This window comes from Mastigoproctus giganteus, chromosome 1 (genome assembly GCF_048544385.1).
Source record: "Mastigoproctus giganteus isolate SK-2022 chromosome 1, ASM4854438v1, whole genome shotgun sequence".
Classification (NCBI taxonomy): Eukaryota; Metazoa; Arthropoda; class Arachnida; order Uropygi; family Thelyphonidae; genus Mastigoproctus; species Mastigoproctus giganteus.
The window spans coordinates 145,599,151-145,620,185 of NC_143575.1; the positions used below are offsets into that span (position 1 = coordinate 145,599,151).

Here is a 21,035-nt window from a genome sequence, read left to right on the forward strand (position 1 = left end):
ATATTCTAGTATCATTTGATGTGGACTTCACTACCATCCCCTTAGAAGAAGCAAAAACATGTCTCCTCCAAAATATAGACAGCCATATCACAACGGGATACCCAAGACCCCTTCCAGCCACAGAAGTAATGGATCTCATAGATCTCTCTCTCTCCATAGGTAAACCTTACTTCACCTCAATGGGAAATTCTACACGAAGATATCTGGTCTCAGCAAGGGTAACGCCCTATCTCTTCTCCTGGCAGAAATTTTTATGACTGAATTTGAAGATTTCTTAGAAAACCAACAGATAATACCAAAATTCTGGAGTAGGTACGTGGATGACGTCATAGCCATCTGGAATCATGGCACAGATAATTTACAAAAATTCTTTGAAGTTCTCAACAGTCACCACCAAAAATTCAACTTCAAAATGGAACAACAAGAACAACGGCCAAATTCCGTTCCTGGACATCCTTTTTTCAAGAAAGGCCAAAAAACTACATTACTACACTACAGTATTTGCAATGAAGATACTATACAACTGGAACTAAATACAATAACCAGGGTTGCCTTAATTAAACAACGGACACCCGATCCACGTCATCATAGACACCTCCAAGTCTATCCAAACAACCACAACCTAGCATCGAAAGAAGCAGCCCCTCCATATGTATACGTACATACCTTCAATCAGCTCTAAAATAGCCAAAGAAGCCAGGAAATTCGGATCTTCACTTTTTACAAAAGTTCAGCCTCCATCAAACAGATCATGAAGCTACAGCCCAACTAATCCAGATAACCAGATACCCAGATAATCCTAGAGGTCCTATATTTAAGATAGTGTGGATGTGGTAGTATATATATATATATATATATATATATATATATATATATAGGGGATTCATACAGACGCCTACAGTGTAGAATAAAAGAGCACAAAAAAAGATGTAGAATATGGCAGAATTCAACAATCTGATACAGCTCTCCATGCCTTCCAATGTGGTGACGCCTGGAATTTCCATAACACAAGCATCGTTTCCACAGATAGACAGTATAACAGAAGAAAATTTAAAGAGGCCTTTCTTATCAAATTATCTGGATCCTCAACAATCAACAGAAAACAGGGGGTTGATTTCAACCTCCAGTATATTCATCTCTTAAAAAAAAAAAATAAAAAAAATAAGTGAAGAAATAAGGTCCCAGGAAAGAAAAAGAAACGAATCAACCAAAGGAGCACACAGCGTACACGGGTATCCTTGCTTTGGGAATTACCCTGTAGTCTTCCTATTTCTGGAGACAATTGGAATACCTTCGCTTCGTCTCCTTGTTAGCACCCAAAGCCTGTGGACATCTGAACCACAAATGTACTTTGAAATTCCATTCCTCTGGATTAGCATTGCGATATTCTATCTGGTGAGGACTCGTTTTCGAATAAAAGTTTGTTTTCTAAGAACAGGGAAAACGTAAGTAAGAGGGTTTCGCTCAATGCAGTACGAATAACCAACTCTGATACGATGAAAGAGTTAGGAGTTGAATTCTGAACCTGAATTATTTAGCAAGACTCGGCAAAGCCCTTGTTACATACGATAGAAACATATGGTATAAAACTGCATGTACAAACTAACATGATGCATCGACAATTGTCCTCTGTCCCAAATACCTATATAGGGAAGTTTCTCGGCCTGGAGTGCTGGGTGCTCCGATGGATGAACAGGATTTCCAAGAATCCTTTTACAATACCAAAATCCATATTATATGCAAACTTGAACGTAGTCCCCGTAGATGATTCATCTGATCACCATACGAAACATCTGCAATGTTGCTCAACTTCTCACTGGGAATTTATATGCCCCTCAAATTGAGAACCTTGTGATCAGACCACGTCCTGAGCCAGGCTTAACTATCCCCATTGCTTACGTAGTTCTCTCCATAACACAGAGCGATCAAGGCCGCTGTTCCCTGCTAACACACTGCAATTTTTTAGAGACCTCAAAATCGAACCGAACAGGTAACGACAAAGAAGATCTACAGGAATCTTATTGCAGCTGAAATGTACTACAAATTCAATGAAAAATCAGGAACGAAGAGGAATCACAAAAGAAAATTAAGGTCGTATAATTTCTGTATGGAACATTGGTTAAGGCGCTTATAAAGTGTCTGAAAAGACTTAAGAGAAGGATGAAATACTGTACAACAGATTTACTTCTTGTGATTCAGTTAACAGTGTAAATAATTGTTTTTATGGAATTATTGTTCTTTATTTATTTTTATGTTATTATCTATTAAGAACTGTTGGATGTAAATCCCATCCTCCTAAGTAATTTTTGTACATGGATGTTTGATCAATAAAAGGATAATACTGTAATAACATTAATTAAAAATATTAACCTCGTTTTGGTTTGGGAAGCAAGCGAAAAAAAAAAAAAAAAAACGGATGAGCAGATGCATGCAACTAAAGCTAAATCCTGTGCTGTAAACTGTAGGTCAGTTGGACACTGTAGAGTATAGCACATTCGTTACAGCAAGTGGTCCAATCCTCTCACACGCAAAAACTAAATAATGGGATTGTCTATTACAGTGTCATTTCCTGCATTGCTATACCAATGGTTGCTATTGTCTTCTGGAAGGCAATGCGAGGTGAACAAACGAAACAGAAAGAAAATATGAAGAATGGAATATAACGAAATAGGCCTACGCGCTCTGGATTCATTGAGGAATTTTATTGTGGCTTAAACACAGAGCGTACAGATAAAGCAGAAACATATGAGTTTTCGGCTATATGGTAGCCTTCGTCAGAATTAAAATACATGAATGGCAGTTGGAATGAAGATGTGCACTGCCAGGTGCGTGAGACGCGAGGTTTAATTGTTTGTTGACGTCTGTGGCTGTGACGCATGATGACGTGGCCAGCGCTTGTCCAATGACAGAACTACTGACTCTGTGATCGGGTTCACTTGGCAACCACTGTTCCTGTTTAAGGATTTATCCGAAGATTTTATATTTAATGATTCCAACCAGGTACGCTTTAGGTAATGGTGGGATCTGTCTACCACCACGACATCGCGGTGTGGGTCGATGTCGTGGTGGGTTGTCCAGACATGTTCGGCGATAGCTGAGTGTTCTATATCCGCTAAACGGATCGCTCTTTTGTGCTCCGAGAGACGTTTCTCGAGTCGACGTCCAGTCTCTCCGAAGTAGCAGCTAGTGCAGTCACGGCAAGAGATGCGGTAGACTAAACCGCTCTGCAGAAGGGTGGGGACAGGTGTTTTCACGTTGGAAATGAAAGAACGCAGTTTCCTGCCTGGGAGCTGGATGCACTTTATTCCGTGCGTTCTCAGGATTCTACCGATCTGTTGTGACAGGTTGGGGTAGTATGGGATGAATGCCCTTGTGGATGGCTCGTCACTGTTGGTGTTGTAGCTGGATGTCACGTGTCTGTAGATCACACCTGTCGAGGACGTCAATGGGGTAGCCACACCTCGTAAGGTCTACTTTGACCCTAGTGACCTCTTTGCGTCTTTCATCAGCGGAGCTGGAGTGTGTCCAGGCGCGAGTAAGCAAGGTTCGGGCCGTGGAGAGGAGGTGGCCTCGCGCGTGTGCTGACCGGAAGTTGGTAAACTGGCCAGCACACATGGGCTTACGATAAACTGTAGTCCTCAGGTATGTGCCTTCACGTCGGACAAGTGTGTCTAAGTATGGTAAAGAGTTGTTCGACTCCAGCTCAATCGTGAATTTTATGAAGGGCGATAGTGAGTTGAGGTATGATAGAAGTTGCTGACCTGAGTCTCTAGGGATGACCACGAACACATCGTCAACATAGCGACACCAAAAGGCGATGTGATCAGGTGCGTGTGCAAACGCACGTCCCTCTAACTCCTCCATCACGATGTTTGCTGTGACTGAGCTGACCGGGGAACCCATGCCCGTGCCATGTATCTGCTGGTAGACTGAGTCATTAAATATGATCGCACCCCCTGTTAAGCACAGTCTGAGGGCGGTGGAAATGTCATCGGGTGTGAGACCAGTTCTTTCGTTGAGGGTTCTATCATTGTCCAAGAGTTGTTTTGCACAAGAAATGGCAAGTTCCACAGGGATGGAGGTAAAGAGCGATATGACGTCGAACGATGCCATAACTTGATTCTGCGAGATGGATACAGTGCGAATCCTCTTTATGAATTCAACACTGTTGGAAACGGTGTGGGTGGTCTTGCCAACCAGAGGAGAAAGAAGTCTCGAGACAAATTTAGACAGCTCGTAAGTCGGTGATCCACAGCAGGATACAATTGGTCTCAGTGGTGTGTCTTCTTTGTGCACTTTCGGTAGGCCGTAAAACCGTGGGATCTGACATCCGGAAGCACGGAGGTGATTACGGGTTGACTGTGTGATCTTCCCTTGTTTCAGCCAACTGTTGACGAGGATATTCACCTCTGATTCCCATCGTTCTAAAACTCTGTTGGGGTTGATGGTCAGGGGTTTGTATACAGTAGTATCCCGTAAAAGTAGTAGCGCTTTCGCCATGTAATCAGTGTGATCCATTACAACCGTACGGCGGCCTTTGTCTGCCGGTAGAATGACGATGGACGAATCCTGTTTCAATGCCTTGAGGGCAGAGAACTGTGTACGGTTGAGGTTAGAAGAGACGGGGCGAGCACGGTGTAGAACTGCTGCAGTCTTCAAGCGGATTGTGTTGGCTACATCTTCTGGGAGGCGTGATAAGCTGGCTTCCACACCTAAGGCGATGTCGGTGATCGGCGGGTGCTTAGGAAGAACGGCAAACGTCATGCCAAGAGTCAATAAGTTTACTTGGTCCGCAGATAACTGTTTGCTGCTTAGGTTCAATACGAAGTCCGTGGAATTAGTGAGAGGGGTATTACATTGGCTGCGCAATTGACGGGATTCATTAATCAAATTACAAAACTTACGTTTCTGTCGGGTACAATAAAGATCTGATTCTCTGATGGCCTGGTGACATAAAGTGTTGACCACATCGGTGTAAACGGGATCGGGAATCAGAGTCTTAAGGTCGGCTAGTAGGGTTGCCTTGCTCGCTGAAGCACGTTGTATGTCATGATGGAGGCAGCCGATCCATATACGTAGGGTTTTGAGGCCGAAGTTCCGACAGGCACGTCTCATGCGCTCATTAGAAAACGGTTGTTTGTAGCGAAACCCTTTCGGTATAATCTCGTTAGCTTTGCACCTATGTGCAAACCTCAGGTGTTGTCTACTACGGGCTATGAAGATAAAATCTTTCTGTAGTCTCACGACCATGTCGTATGCTGGTTGGCCAAGAATAGTACGAACATAACGAAATAGGCCTACGCGCTCTGGATTCATTGAGGAATTTTATTGTGGCTTAAACACAGAGCGTACAGATAAAGCAGAAACATATGAGCTTTCGGCTATATGGTAGCCTTCGTCAGAATTAAAATACATGAATGGCAGTTGGAATGAAGATGTGCACTGCCAGGTGCGTGAGACGCGAGGTTTAATTGTTTGTTGACGTCTGTGGCTGTGACGCATGATGACGTGGCCAGCGCTTGTCCAATGACAGAACTACTGACTCTGTGATCGGGTTGACTTGGCAACCACTGTTCCTGTTTAAGGATTTATCCGAAGATTTTATATTTAATGATTCCAACCAGGTACGCTTTAGGTAATGGTGGGATCTGTCTACCACCACGACATCGCAGTGTGGGTCGATGTCGTGGTGGGTTGTCCAGACATGTTCGGCGATAGCTGAGTGTTCTATATCCGCTAAACGGATCGCTCTTTTGTGCTCCGAGAGACGTTTCTCGAGTCGACGTCCAGTCTCTCCGAAGTAGCAGCTAGTGCAGTCACGGCAAGAGATGCGGTAGACTAAACCGCTCTGCAGAAGGGTGGGGACAGGTGTTTTCACGTTGGAAATGAAAGAACGCAGTTTCCTGCCTGGGAGCTGGATGCACTTTATTCCGTGCGTTCTCAGGATTCTACCGATCTGTTGTGACAGGTTGGGGTAGTATGGGATGAATGCCCTTGTGGATGGCTCGTCACTGTTGGTGTTGTAGCTGGATGTCACGTGTCTGTAGATCACACCTGTCGAGGACGTCAATGGGGTAGCCACACCTCGTAAGGTCTACTTTGACCCTAGTGACCTCTTTGCGTCTTTCATCAGCGGAGCTGGAGTGTGTCCAGGCGCGAGTAAGCAAGGTTCGGGCCGTGGAGAGGAGGTGGCCTCGCGCGTGTGCTGACCGGAAGTTGGAAAACTGGCCAGCACACATGGGCTTACGATAAACTGTAGTCCTCAGGTATGTGCCTTCACGTCGGACAAGTGTGTCTAAGTATGGTAAAGAGTTGTTCGACTCCAGCTCAATCGTGAATTTTCACCTCCGTGCTTCCGGATGTCAGATCCCACGGTTTTACGGCCTACCGAAAGTGCACAAAGAAGACACACCACTGAGACCAATTGTATCCTGCTGTGGATCACCGACTTACGAGCTGTCTAAATTTGTCTCGAGACTTCTTTCTCCTCTGGTTGGCAAGACCACCCACACCGTTTCCAACAGTGTTGAATTCATAAAGAGGATTCGCACTGTATCCATCTCGCAGAATCAAGTTATGGCATCGTTCGACGTCATATCGCTCTTTACCTCCATCCCTGTGGAACTTGCCATTTCTTGTGCAAAACAACTCTTGGACAATGATAGAACCCTCAACGAAAGAACTGGTCTCACACCCGATGACATTTCCACCGCCCTCAGACTGTGCTTAACAGGGGGTGCGATCATATTTAATGACTCAGTCTACCAGCAGATACATGGCACGGGCATGGGTTCCCCGGTCAGCTCAGTCACAGCAAACATCGTGATGGAGGAGTTAGATGGACGTGCGTTTGCACACGCACCTGATCACATCGCCTTTTGGTGTCGCTATGTTGACGATGTGTTCGTGGTCATCCCTAGAGACTCAGGTCAGCGACTTCTATCATACCTCAACTCACTATCGCCCTTCATAAAATTCACGATTGAGCTGGAGTCGAACAACTCTTTACCATACTTAGACACACTTGTCCGACGTGAAGGCACATACCTGAGGACTACAGTTTATCGTAAGCCCATGTGTGCTGGCCAGTTTACCAACTTCCGGTCAGCACACGCGCGAGGCCACCTCCTCTCCACGGCCCGAACCTTGCTTACTCGCGCCTGGACACACTCCAGCTCCGCTGATGAAAGACGCAAAGAGGTCACTAGGGTCAAAGTAGACCTTACGAGGTGTGGCTACCCCATTGACGTCCTCGACAGGTGTGATCTACAGACACGTGACATCCAGCTACAACACCAACAGTGACGAGCCATCCACAAGGGCATTCATCCCATACTACCCCAACCTGTCACAACAGATCGGTAGAATCCTGAGAACGCACGGAATAAAGTGCATCCAGCTCCCAGGCAGGAAACTGCGTTCTTTCATTTCCAACGTGAAAACACCTGTCCCCACCCTTCTGCAGAGCGGTTTAGTCTACCGCATCTCTTGCCGTGACTGCACTAGCTGCTACTTCGGAGAGACTGGACGTCGACTCGAGAAACGTCTCTCGGAGCACAAAAGAGCGATCCGTTTAGCGGATATAGAACACTCAGCTATCGCCGAACATGTCTGGACAACCCACCACGACATCGACCCACACTGCGATGTCGTGGTGGTAGACAGATCCCACCATTACCTAAAGCGTACCTGGTTGGAATCATTAAATATAAAATCTTCGGATAAATCCTTAAACAGGAACAGTGGTTGCCAAGTCAACCCGATCACAGAGTCAGTAGTTCTGTCATTGGACAAGCGCTGGCCACGTCATCATGCGTCACAGCCACAGACGTCAACAAACAATTAAACCTCGCGTCTCACGCACCTGGCAGTGCACATCTTCATTCCAACTGCCATTCATGTATTTTAATTCTGACGAAGGCTACCATATAGCCGAAAGCTCATATGTTTCTGCTTTATCTGTACGCTCTGTGTTTAAGCCACAATAAAATTCCTCAATGAATCCAGAGCGCGTAGGCCTATTTCGTTATGTTCGTACTATTCTTGGCCAACCAGCATACGACATGGTCGTGAGACTACAGAAAGATTTTATCTTCATAGCCCGTAGTAGACAACACCTGAGGTTTGCACATAGGTGCAAAGCTAACGAGATTATACCGAAAGGGTTTCGCTACAAACAACCGTTTTCTAATGAGCGCATGAGACGTGCCTGTCGGAACTTCGGCCTCAAAACCCTACGTATATGGATCGGCTGCCTCCATCATGACATACAACGTGCTTCAGCGAGCAAGGCAACCCTACTAGCCGACCTTAAGACTCTGATTCCCGATCCCGTTTACACCGATGTGGTCAACACTTTATGTCACCAGGCCATCAGAGAATCAGATCTTTATTGTACCCGACAGAAACGTAAGTTTTGTAATTTGATTAATGAATCCCGTCAATTGCGCAGCCAATGTAATACCCCTCTCACTAATTCCACGGACTTCGTATTGAACCTAAGCAGCAAACAGTTATCTGCGGACCAAGTAAACTTATTGACTCTTGGCATGACGTTTGCCGTTCTTCCTAAGCACCCGCCGATCACCGACATCGCCTTAGGTGTGGAAGCCAGCTTATCACGCCTCCCAGAAGATGTAGCCAACACAATCCGCTTGAAGACTGCAGCAGTTCTACACCGTGCTCGCCCCGTCTCTTCTAACCTCAACCGTACACAGTTCTCTGCCCTCAAGGCATTGAAACAGGATTCGTCCATCGTCATTCTACCGGCAGACAAAGGCCGCCGTACGGTTGTAATGGATCACACTGATTACATGGCGAAAGCGCTACTACTTTTACGGGATACTACTGTATACAAACCCCTGACCATCAACCCCAACAGAGTTTTAGAACGATGGGAATCAGAGGTGAATATCCTCGTCAACAGTTGGCTGAAACAAGGGAAGATCACACAGTCAACCCGTAATCACCTCCGTGCTTCCGGATGTCAGATCCCACGGTTTTACGGCCTACCGAAAGTGCACAAAGAAGACACACCACTGAGACCAATTGTATCCTGCTGTGGATCACCGACTTACGAGCTGTCTAAATTTGTCTCGAGACTTCTTTCTCCTCTGGTTGGCAAGACCACCCACACCGTTTCCAACAGTGTTGAATTCATAAAGAGGATTCGCACTGTATCCATCTCGCAGAATCAAGTTATGGCATCGTTCGACGTCATATCGCTCTTTACCTCCATCCCTGTGGAACTTGCCATTTCTTGTGCAAAACAACTCTTGGACAATGATAGAACCCTCAACGAAAGAACTGGTCTCACACCCGATGACATTTCCACCGCCCTCAGACTGTGCTTAACAGGGGGTGCGATCATATTTAATGACTCAGTCTACCAGCAGATACATGGCACGGGCATGGGTTCCCCGGTCAGCTCAGTCACAGCAAACATCGTGATGGAGGAGTTAGAGGGACGTGCGTTTGCACACGCACCTGATCACATCGCCTTTTGGTGTCGCTATGTTGACGATGTGTTCGTGGTCATCCCTAGAGACTCAGGTCAGCGACTTCTATCATACCTCAACTCACTATCGCCCTTCATAAAATTCACGATTGAGCTGGAGTCGAACAACTCTTTACCATACTTAGACACACTTGTCCGACGTGAAGGCACATACCTGAGGACTACAGTTTATCGTAAGCCCATGTGTGCTGGCCAGTTTACCAACTTCCGGTCAGCACACGCGCGAGGCCACCTCCTCTCCACGGCCCGAACCTTGCTTACTCGCGCCTGGACACACTCCAGCTCCGCTGATGAAAGACGCAAAGAGGTCACTAGGGTCAAAGTAGACCTTACGAGGTGTGGCTACCCCATTGACGTCCTCGACAGGTGTGATCTACAGACACGTGACATCGTGACGACCAGCTACAACACCAACAGTGACGAGCCATCCACAAGGGCATTCATCCCATACTACCCCAACCTGTCACAACAGATCGGTAGAATCCTGAGAACGCACGGAATAAAGTGCATCCAGCTCCCAGGCAGGAAACTGCGTTCTTTCATTTCCAACGTGAAAACACCTGTCCCCACCCTTCTGCAGAGCGGTTTAGTCTACCGCATCTCTTGCCGTGACTGCACTAGCTGCTACTTCGGAGAGACTGGACGTCGACTCGAGAAACGTCTCTCGGAGCACAAAAGAGCGATCCGTTTAGCGGATATAGAACACTCAGCTATCGCCGAACATGTCTGGACAACCCACCACGACATCGACCCACACCGCGATGTCGTGGTGGTAGACAGATCCCACCATTACCTAAAGCGTACCTGGTTGGAATCATTAAATATAAAATCTTCGGATAAATCCTTAAACAGGAACAGTGGTTGCCAAGTGAACCCGATCACAGAGTCAGTAGTTCTGTCATTGGACAAGCGCTGGCCACGTCATCATGCGTCACAGCCACAGACGTCAACAAACAATTAAACCTCGCGTCTCACGCACCTGGCAGTGCACATCTTCATTCCAACTGCCATTCATGTATTTTAATTCTGACGAAGGCTACCATATAGCCGAAAGCTCATATGTTTCTGCTTTATCTGTACGCTCTGTGTTTAAGCCACAATAAAATTCCTGAAGAATGGAATGATGAAAGCCAACTTGGAAATGCGGAAGGCTCGGAAATCTTGGTAAAATTTGTAAATTACAGGAATAAAAGTGCCATTTCCACAAAAGCTGCATGATATAAATAATAATTGCCTTCTATATCAGTATATGTTATTTAAATTTCCTATGGAAGCTCTACTTGCAACATAGTGCAGTAACAGAGTAAGCGAAATTTCATGACAGCTGTAGCCCGCGACAATTTGTCAGTGCGGAATTAGATATTTCCACTTATACAGAAATATGCATTACAAAATATCCATCGGCGGGCCTCAGTGGTAGCTTAGTCAGCACAATACATCGCATTCTGCCACTCACGTATCCAGTTCCGATATCAGGCGGAAGAAGTAGAGTCCCACGTGACTTATTCCGGCGTTCTCAGACCCACAACATACAAATCGGTCATGAACGGACTTTTATAAACAAAAAAAATCCAAGATGTATATAAGCTCCAGTGTCGTTAAAAACATTTCGGTTCTTTTGATAAAATTATGAAAGGAGGACCACAATTTCCGCATTATTTTCAAGCTAAAATAACCGCAACTTTGTCTCGTCTCTCTTAACCAATCCGCTTGGGGAATTCCCATAGGAGGGGAAAAAAGTCAAAACCGCTGTCCTCAATGATTCCACTGTGCGAAGAAACGTTAACGTTATTGCACTTCCTTAATGAAAACTCAAGAAACTTCATACAAGTTCAATATAAAGAAAAAATAGTCCCTTTAACGCAAGGCAAATATCCCACTAATATTATATTTCCTAACATGTTGACATTATTTACAAGCCTCAATTAATGTAGAATGTAATCTCCACATCTTTTCTAGCCTTGAAGCTGTCCGGGAGAGTATTTCACTCATGCAAATAAAATGATATTAATGTTGGATTCACTTTAACGGCTGGTCGCTGGATGCGGTTGCTTCCATGGTCCTGAACATTAATCGCTCTTTGCAAAATGCACAATAGACGAAAAAGAATTCAGTGAATCTGAATGAATCAAGTTGGAAATATCTGTTTATACGAACAATTTATGGCGACAGAAACGTAAACGCTTAAAAGCAAGAAAAGAGACCAAAACATAACGTGACTTAAGGCCGTTCTGCAATATTGATATTAAATTTTATGTTTTGACACAGCTGTGAGATCACCCATAGGTTACGTGGAAACTGCGTGGGCGGCTTTTCATGCGGCCACTTATTGCTGTTCATTTTACGCGAACAAGTTGATACGAAGTTCAGACCAATGCAAGATTCAAAACCTAAATTAGGGTGGTCCGCAGGATGCAGCATTCAGGAACTTTTGGGACAGGGAAATGCATATAGAAACACTCCAAAGGAACACAAGTGAATTAATACACAATATTCAGAAAATGTAACTGGTTAAAATTGTTGCTAAGAGGGTTGCAACATACACTTATTAACACAGCAGACCTGCATACAAATGCGCATGCTCGGACCCTAAACTGATGAGAACAGGATATTACATAAGCAACGCCCACTTCATGTTGCTTAACATGTCTTTGCTATCGTGAACTACAGTTAAAGTGACGCTTACAGCTGGTTTTCTTTACGTATTTTGAAACAGCAACTGCTTTCTTCATGTATGAAATTAAAATCATCGGGAGCTAGAAGAGTTCGGAATCCACCTTTCACGGAGTGATTTATTGCTAAATAATGAACAACGCTAACTCAAAGTGAGCCCAGGAAACCTACAGCAGAATTTCGGGGGGGATGAAAAAATTGTTTATTTGTAACTCAAGTATAGACAGAAAAACAAAGCGAGAGGGTTGTCAATATTCCACGATCTGTACTCTTACCCATGGTCCGAGGATAGCAAACAAGACCGAGCGATATAATTAGTTTAGGTGGCTGTTACCTCTCGGATAACTATATCCGCTTCAGTTTAAACACTGACATAGAAAACATTCCTGTTGTGTCAGAGTGCATTTCTTCGTGCTTTCTATTCCAAGCTATTATATAAGAATACAATAAGGGTGTTCATCACATTCTTATAAACAATAATCTCAATCTTCATTTTTATGGTTAATTTTCCCTTCTCGTATACACCGATTTAAATTTTATATTTATTTAATGAGTAGGAATCTCTGCTTCAAAGAAAAAAAAAAAAAAAAAAATATATATATATATATATATATATATATATATATATATATGTTATTTGTGAGTTTTTTGTATAAGTAATTTGCATGAAACTACTCGCCTATCTTGCGACTGGCAGCACAGATAGCTATTAAGTACATATACGGTATTTTTTTTTTATTTTTATGTAAATGTTGTGTATTAGTTAACAAGTCATTGTCTGGCTGTTTAACTAACGGGGAGCGCGGATGACTGTTGCTCAGGTAGCGCATTATACAAGTAATGCAGGTTAGTGATGTAGTTACTAGGTGTTTCAGATGTTCAGCTTACGGACACCTGACTCAATTCTATACTCATGTTTAGCTAACAGGAGGCGAAATTAGGAAGGTAATTGGAGAGAAAATATATATATACTCCTGCTTCCGTATTACACTAATAGCCCAGAGTGTCGAAGAATTTTAGTTGTAACAAAGTAAACTGTGTATAATTGAAGAATATAAAGTTGGTGCTCAGGTTATCCGAGAGCACAATTTCCAGTCCGTGTTAGTAATGGCCCTGGACATGGTAGATATGTGCATTCGGAAGTGGTTGTCTGTATATCTATATGCACCAAAATCTTATAAGTAAAATTATACTTCAAATTAAAATTCTGTAATATTTAACATTACTGTATACTCTTATACTTATGTTATAATTTTAAACTAAAGTTTTAAACTTAAATTAGTAGGTAACTGGCTGATATACATGAAAAAGTATCTCTTCAGTATGCTACGCTATTTCACTAAAATATGCTGAAAGAGTCCATATCAGCCTTTAACGTTTCATTAACTTTCTGGACATATACCTTATTAGTGTTGTAGCCAAAAAACTTAAAACGAAATTAGTTTTTTATGAGTTTATTTAAATATGTACAACTGTGGTATCTACGTTACGTTACCTTTACTTTAAAAAAAAAAAATTAATTACAATGTGAAATATGTTAAAAATTAAAGTTAATCAACAGTATTATTTAAATTTAATTAAAAATATAAAATGCCGAAATATATTAAAAAAAAAAAAATTCCAAGCCACAGCAAGGATTTACCGTACCGCACGTTGCCGACTGAACCAAAAATTGATCGAGTTACTTTGCTACTTAAATTTCGAGATTGTCGCCCTTTTTCGTGGGTTTTCTCGTAAGTGGCGACCTCTTACGAACCAGGATTAACCCTATGTAATCTGGGAAACGCACGTGAAAACGCACAAAATGCGAAAATGTAAAAATAATAAAAACTATCTATACATTAAAAAAGTTTTCTTCCTAGTGATATTTATTCGAGCCAATGGGAGAAGAGGGCGAAGCAATTACATCACTACAGATGCAATTAATTATTGGCAACTGCCTCCATAACGTTCACCAACCTCGTGCACGTGATTCACTGTCTAACATTTGATGGTCTATTGCAACGTTTTTTGTATATTAATGAATAATGTATATTTGTAAATACAGTGGTTTAATATTTTAAATATTTGTGTAGTTTGTAAATATTTCAGTTAAATATTTTAGTCCTGCTCTTTCGGATGCAACAATATTCCTCATGTATTATGGAACCCGAAGCAAAAGGCCTTTTCCTAAGTGACCTAGGTAAACGCAAGTAAATAATTACATAATGATATTGGCTGAAGTCCAGTAGACTATACACCGGCAGGTACTTCGATGAAAGCGAGGAAGACGGCGATAATTGACAGGTGAAGGCACCTCCCTTTTCTGATTGTTTTGTGTCGTCGAGGAGGGGGGGGCATAGCTTAGGTAGGATGTTTACCTTCCATTCCGCTGTTTTAAAATAGGAAAACGAGTTCCCGATTTAAAAACAGCAGCAAATGTGGGGAAAACACCTTAGGCATATCAGCCTAGGAGGACAGTGGGCTGGGAGAGCAGTGGCATCTGCTTTCCCACTGTTTTGCTTGTGGCTATGTTGAAGGGTGTACACCGTTCTGGAATTTTACTGTGATATTTATTCGACCTTGAGAATGCCGCGCACTACAAATGCACAGGTAAATAATTATATAGGTCATTTCCTGATTAGATTTAGATTTAAACCAGTGCGTTTCGATAGATGTGTCTTTTATGTAGAAAAGCGTGCACAGGGGTGGGTGAGCAGGGGGAGAACCCCTAGTAACATATTTTTTAAAAAATGACACGTGGATAAGAAGTTTTCCCCTGTACTAGGTTTGGTTTCTAAATTTCAGGGTAAAAAGTTCTTCCGTAAAAAAAAATTCGTGATAAAGAATACACAGTGTATTATTATAATGAAGTTTTCCCACTTATTACGTTTTTTAAAATAAAAATTCTTTATTTTTATATTAAAAAAATATAAACATTTTGGTAATCGAACAAGTTAGTGTCAATCATCATTTTAGTTCGTAGTAAATCACCGAAGTAGGTGAAATGGCATCGTTTTTGTTACATCTTATATTGTGAATGGAATGTCTTCACAATCAGTTGCCCTGATATTGCATTACCTCGAATAAGGAACGCTTCGCCAGTGGAAAAGACTAATGTTACTTATTCTCGGCGGATCCTGGGTTGTGGTATCCACTGGTGGTGTTGCCTATTAGAGAATCCACTGTCGAAGTGATATTGAACTACCTAATTAGAGGTAGTTCAATATAAGGGCAACTTGTGAAGGTATTCACAATATGAGATTTAACAGAAACGATGCCATTTCAGTTACTTCAGGAATAATTCGACTATGGGAATAATTCGATTATTCCCATAGTCTGAGGCTTTAGGCTTTCAGCGCCAAAACTTTAGTATAAACATTTTAATATAATGGAGGTGACATATTGCAATTGTTTTCATCGATATCCATAACTGGATAGCGTCGAGCTCGTGAAGTATTTTCCGCGAAGTTCCGATGGTTGCGAAAGTTCTGAATTTCTTAATGAACTGTCGCTCTGTCTTATTACAATTGTGACCTTTGAAGGTACGTTGAAACTCCAAAGGAGCTCATTCTTCCAACTTGGTAATGAGTTTAATGAACAGAATGCTGAGCAATTAGAAATCCTCTGTTTAAAATTGTTTCCCATAGGCAGAGTAAAATAGTTATAAATTCTAAAATAGCACTTAAAAATGATCTTTAACTTATGTATGTGTATCTTTTCATTTTTATTTGTGTAGTTAATACAGTATTTCATACTCTTGGGTCATTTTCCCTTCTAAGAAGTTTTCCCTCGTAAGAAGTTGTAAACCTCCAGTCTCTTGGAAAACGTCTTATCCGGGTTGTACTGTATTTGAAATTAAAGTTACTCAATAGCCCCTACCTCTAATTGAATGCAATAACTACAAAACGAGTATTAATACTGAATAATAATCAATTTTAATATTGACCACCAAAATCAAGCAAATGACTGGAATACATTTATTGACCTATTTCACCAGAAAGTAGAAGTAACAGAATGAATATTTAAAAAGAATGTGTCCACATGAAAAGGGTAATCTATGCAGAAGGCATATGTTTAGGAAAACGTTCACTAAGAAAAAAAAGAAAATCCGAATAAGGTCATCTCACAGTACACTGTCGAAATAACAGCACACTGAGATGGGATGTATACAAACAGCATAGAAGTCTTGCAGTGCCGAAAAAAGAAAATGGCAAGTCACCTGATTATTGTATTTGTTTACGTTCGAAATTTTCGAAGTGAATTCTGTACTGATATCACGGATTATACCGCTGTTTTACATTTATTTTAAATTAAAAACCCCTCACTATGGCTCCTAAAGTTAATAAACCTCATATGTAAAGAAAAGAAGAACAACATTAAAGCTTAGTGACAAACTTGATATAATCCAAACTATTACATTAGGGTCACCTGGAATGTTAATTCATATACCCATGTGTAGTGTCTGTAAATTGTGTGTTCTCTGCTCGATTATTGCTGGACGGAAGACTGTGGTTTTCCGTCCAGCAATGAGACTCACTAACTCAACCACGGAGTGAAAAAAGCCTATAAAAGTTCCTCACGTCATCGACGGGATTCGAACCTGGGCCTTTTCCAACCGGTGTGGGGAGGACGATGACGATACCACTGTGCTACCGCGCGGGCTAAACTTGATATAATAAAGAAAATAGAACGGGACGTAAGCAGGGGTGTATTAATGGCAGAATATAACATTGGATCGTCAACATGTTTATGTTTTTTTTATGTGCCGTTAATAAAATTGCATTCCTAATCTCCGTTTCTTAATTATCCTCATTATTTCTACATTAAAAATATAACTTTCTAAATGACGGAAAAATCGAAATAACGGCACCTTGAATCCCCGAAGGCGCCGTCTTCGGGGATTCAAGGTGCCGTTATTTCGACAGTCTACTGTACATCGAAACAAAAATCAAAGAAGTTTTTCCAAATATCTTCGTTTAAAGACATTTATTTGCTTTGTCTGTTAGCGCGACGAATGATTATTTTCAAAACTGAAGGGGATAAAAATATTTCTAAGCTCCACTGGACAACAAAGACTGAACGAACTTGAGTGCTTGGCATTGAGAATGAAACAGCACTGAATTAACGTCTATAAATTATGAGAAAAATTTCCAGATTAAAAACTTTATTTTAAAAAGTACTTAATTTTTTCAATAAAAATTGGAAATTTGTAGAAAAAGCGCACAATTTCTCATATTCGTTCTTTCATATTCATTGATATACTTGGACTCAAATTTTTCAGCTTGGGCCGACCGACAATAAACACCAAGGTAACTGCAAAGCACTACGTATTCTGATAAAGTTGAACATTGAACAGAGACGATGTAAGTTACGTAACATATTACTGACAGTGACATATGGGGAGAATTAAATCGGCTTAGCTTATGTTGGAACTAATAATTAGCGTATAAATAGTGTGTTGCATAAAGGCTGCCGTAGCCTAGTGGTCAGGCGCGCGGGATCATAAGTACACGTGCTTTGAGTGACCGGGGTTTAACAGAACGGCCTCTGTAGCCGAGTGGGAGTAGAATAGCACACGCTTTTTGAGTAGAGGGTTCAAGGCCCTGACTGCTAAATACTGTCGATCTGCCAACCAGCACTGGACCAACGTGGCATATTATGGTCCATTTCCCTCAACATGAATTGTTGAAGAGGCTTTCATCCTGCAGTGGATTGATAATGGCTGATGTTTACCTTTAAATTAACAGACTATTTCGACACTAATGATTACACTTTCCTGTTAGAAAAGTGGTCTAAAGCGTAACCTGAAAGTTTTTCGTAACTTTTTTTTTTTTAAACATAGCCTATAAATTAAGATTTCGAAAGACATGCTATACCGAATATTACCAGTTGTTTTAAAAAGCGGGGAGGGGGCCGAGAAGGTAAGAATTTCTATGATAATGGGAAGTTCTAAACAGATTTAGAAAATCACGTAAGATTCGAATGAATTAGAGCAGCTGCCAAAAAAATGCATTGTGTTTTTGGAGACACTTCGGCTTACTGTATACTTTTCAACAAGCTGTTAAACAGTTCACGCGTACTGACGAGAGGTCTGTATTTCCTCATTCCATGACTAAAGCCTAAGTTGCGCGCCACCTCCCAGTGGTGGTGGCGGGCAACATAGAGTTTAGAGGCTCTGCGGCCAGAAGAACAACAGAACATAACACAACCCAAACACAAAACAACACTGCACACACTTCTGGCATGTATAGAGTTCTTTTTCTTCACAAGAGTACAAATGGCGCAGTTGTGGGTAATCATCTGTGGCGCCCATCCCTAAACACTATGCCCCAAGTGACTAAACTGAATTATTAACTTCCTAGTTTGTTGTTTGCCTATCCGTAGCCGAGTGGGCAGGAGCGGGAGTGCAGTAGCACACGCTCTTTGAGTAGACCGGGGTTCAAGCCCCTTAACTGCTGAATACGGTCGATCTGCCAACCCGCACTGGACCAGCGTGGCAGATTATGGTCCATTTCTCTCAGCATGAATTGTTGAGGAGGCTTCCATCCTGCAGTGGGTTGATAATGGCTGCACTTTACTGCCATCACTATTGTATCCAGATTCCATCGTAAGGGGGCACGACGACCAGGTTTTTGAGTGTTTTTTTTTAAAGTAGACTACCGAACACTTATACACATTGTTGAGGGGGCATATTCCCCTTCTGAATACGCTTCCCTGCTGCCTGCCACCGAACGTAGAATATGATTGATCCATCCTAAGGTAGATGGATCACATTCTACGAGTTAATCATGGCAAGATGGCGTTAAGTAGAAACCACTGTTTCATTATGTTCACGTAATATAATTTGAATCAAATTTCGTACAGTTAACCTGAGTTTGGGTGCGACCATGGGGAGACTTTCTGCTCTCGCTTCACAGGCGAAGAGTACGAATTTTGATTTCGACCACTGCATTTAAATACTCTGGCAATCCTACGGTAATATATCTGACTTGAAGGCAGTCTTGTACGAATATATATCTTTTTTTTTTTTTTTTTTTTGTTAGCGCATCAGCTTCTGTGGCCATAATGCACTCCCAAAGGTTTTTGCATTTTACTGTGATCCAAGCCCGCGAGGGGATTCGAACCCGCGACCTTTGGGTTGCCAAACAGGCACTTGACCTACCTGGCTAGCCCGGTCGGCGAATATATATCTCGTATCACAACAAAATATTAAGATATGAACGTTACATCTAAAACCACTTCTCGTATTAGCATGTTTACTTTTCGTGTAAATTTGCCTGGCAATGGCCACTGTGAAAATAAATATGCTTATTCAGCAGTGCACATCTAACACAAGTTGACAGCGGGCTATGAAAGGCATCTGTAACTCACAGAAGTGGGAGGACTGAAGCTCTGGTGGAAAAAAAAAAAAAAAAAACTAAATGAAAGAACTCTTATAGCAACTGTCAAGATTCCTAGATACGAGGAATCTAGAATTTAGTGGGTAGCAATTAATACAGTAATTGCTACCCACTAAAAAAAAAAAAAAAAAATCACAAGTCTGTGATTAGAAGTGTCCTCGTTTAGGAAAGTTGCAAAAATTTGAATAGTGTAATAAATGAATTCAGAATTTATGACACACAAGATACGAACTATTTCCTTTAATAAAGCAGGCTGCTTGCTTCTGAATAACTCAAATTGCAAGAAAAACTGTTCTGATGGAACTTTGGGGAGGGAGCAGTACAATCCTCCCCGTCCCCAGAGGGGAAAAATCTCAGATATGCGATCTTCTACTGTATTGTTACGAAATGGTTAGAAATAATATTTAATATTCCCTTTATGTCAACTGTTGCGTTTCCTTGTTTTAGAATACAACATTCAGTTGTCAGTCAGTTGAGCTGCTTACAAACTAAATGAACTCTGAAGTGAAGAAAGAGCACTTACTTGGAAGCCATGATGTGCAGCAGGAAATTCCAATACAGAAAAAGGGGTGTTGCTTGAGGATAGATCCGAATGAGCAAATATTTTTGCACAAACAAACGAAAGAGCCACAACCTCGATAAGGCTACCTCTGAGTTAGCATCACCGCTATCCTTGCCTGCCTACAGTGCGCGAGACGGAATACCCACGCCTGCAAGTCCGCATTTCCATGTGACCCCGCCGATTCCTTGTGATTGGCGGTTCCTCTCCATGGACTGCGCGCAACGCTGTAGGGCACGTGTAGAAAACCTTTGCAACAGGACCACTCGCAGCATCGGGTCGTGGGACGACGAGGGAAAAATCAGAAAGCTGGTCAGACTACTTTCTAGGCAGCCGTCATTACCGTGTCCCAGGTTGAATACACTAACAGGACCAAGTAGGTTCGGGTGGTGATGAAACGCAAGGAAAATCTAGACGAAAAGGTAATATGCATGATACAGGGCAAACGGGGTACACTCAGGGCGAATTTAGTCGTCCCGCTTGCTTAAACTTCCAACTCCACGAGCTGCCTCTCTGGGATAGCATCACGTTTATGCTAGCTCAGAGGTTCCCAAACTTTCTCGGTTCACGGCGCCCTTACTGTCCCAGTAATTTTTTCACGGCACCCCTAGGCCAAAAGAAATACCTAACACAGTGGTTTTCGACCTTTTAATATGCCTATACAATAATTTAATTTTTATATAGAGGTACTAAAATAAAGATCAATCATAGATCACCACAAAATTAAAAAGATCGTACAATGGATATTGTACCGTACCCTTTATATAATGAAATAAATATATAAATTTCAAAAAAAAAAATAATAATAATAACTTTAAGTAATTTAAACCCAAATTACACGGCACCCCAAAAATGTTGTTGCGGCACTCCGGTTGAAAACCACTGTGCTAGCCTGTCGACTAAC

At 42.1% G+C, this 21,035-nt stretch overlaps 1 protein-coding gene across 1 annotated transcript in view; it reads right to left on the reverse strand.

The window, feature by feature from the left end:
• nemy (cytochrome b561 family member no extended memory) overlaps positions 1-20,292 on the reverse strand; it is a 249,925-nt gene extending 229,633 nt beyond the window's left edge. Inside the window, exon 1 of the mRNA XM_090374583.1 lies at positions 20,096-20,292. Within this exon, the coding sequence (XP_090230709.1) occupies positions 20,096-20,106 (11 nt within the window). The 5' untranslated portion in view covers positions 20,107-20,292. The remainder of the gene's footprint in view (positions 1-20,095) is intronic.
• Between the last annotated feature and the right edge of the window lie 743 nt (positions 20,293-21,035).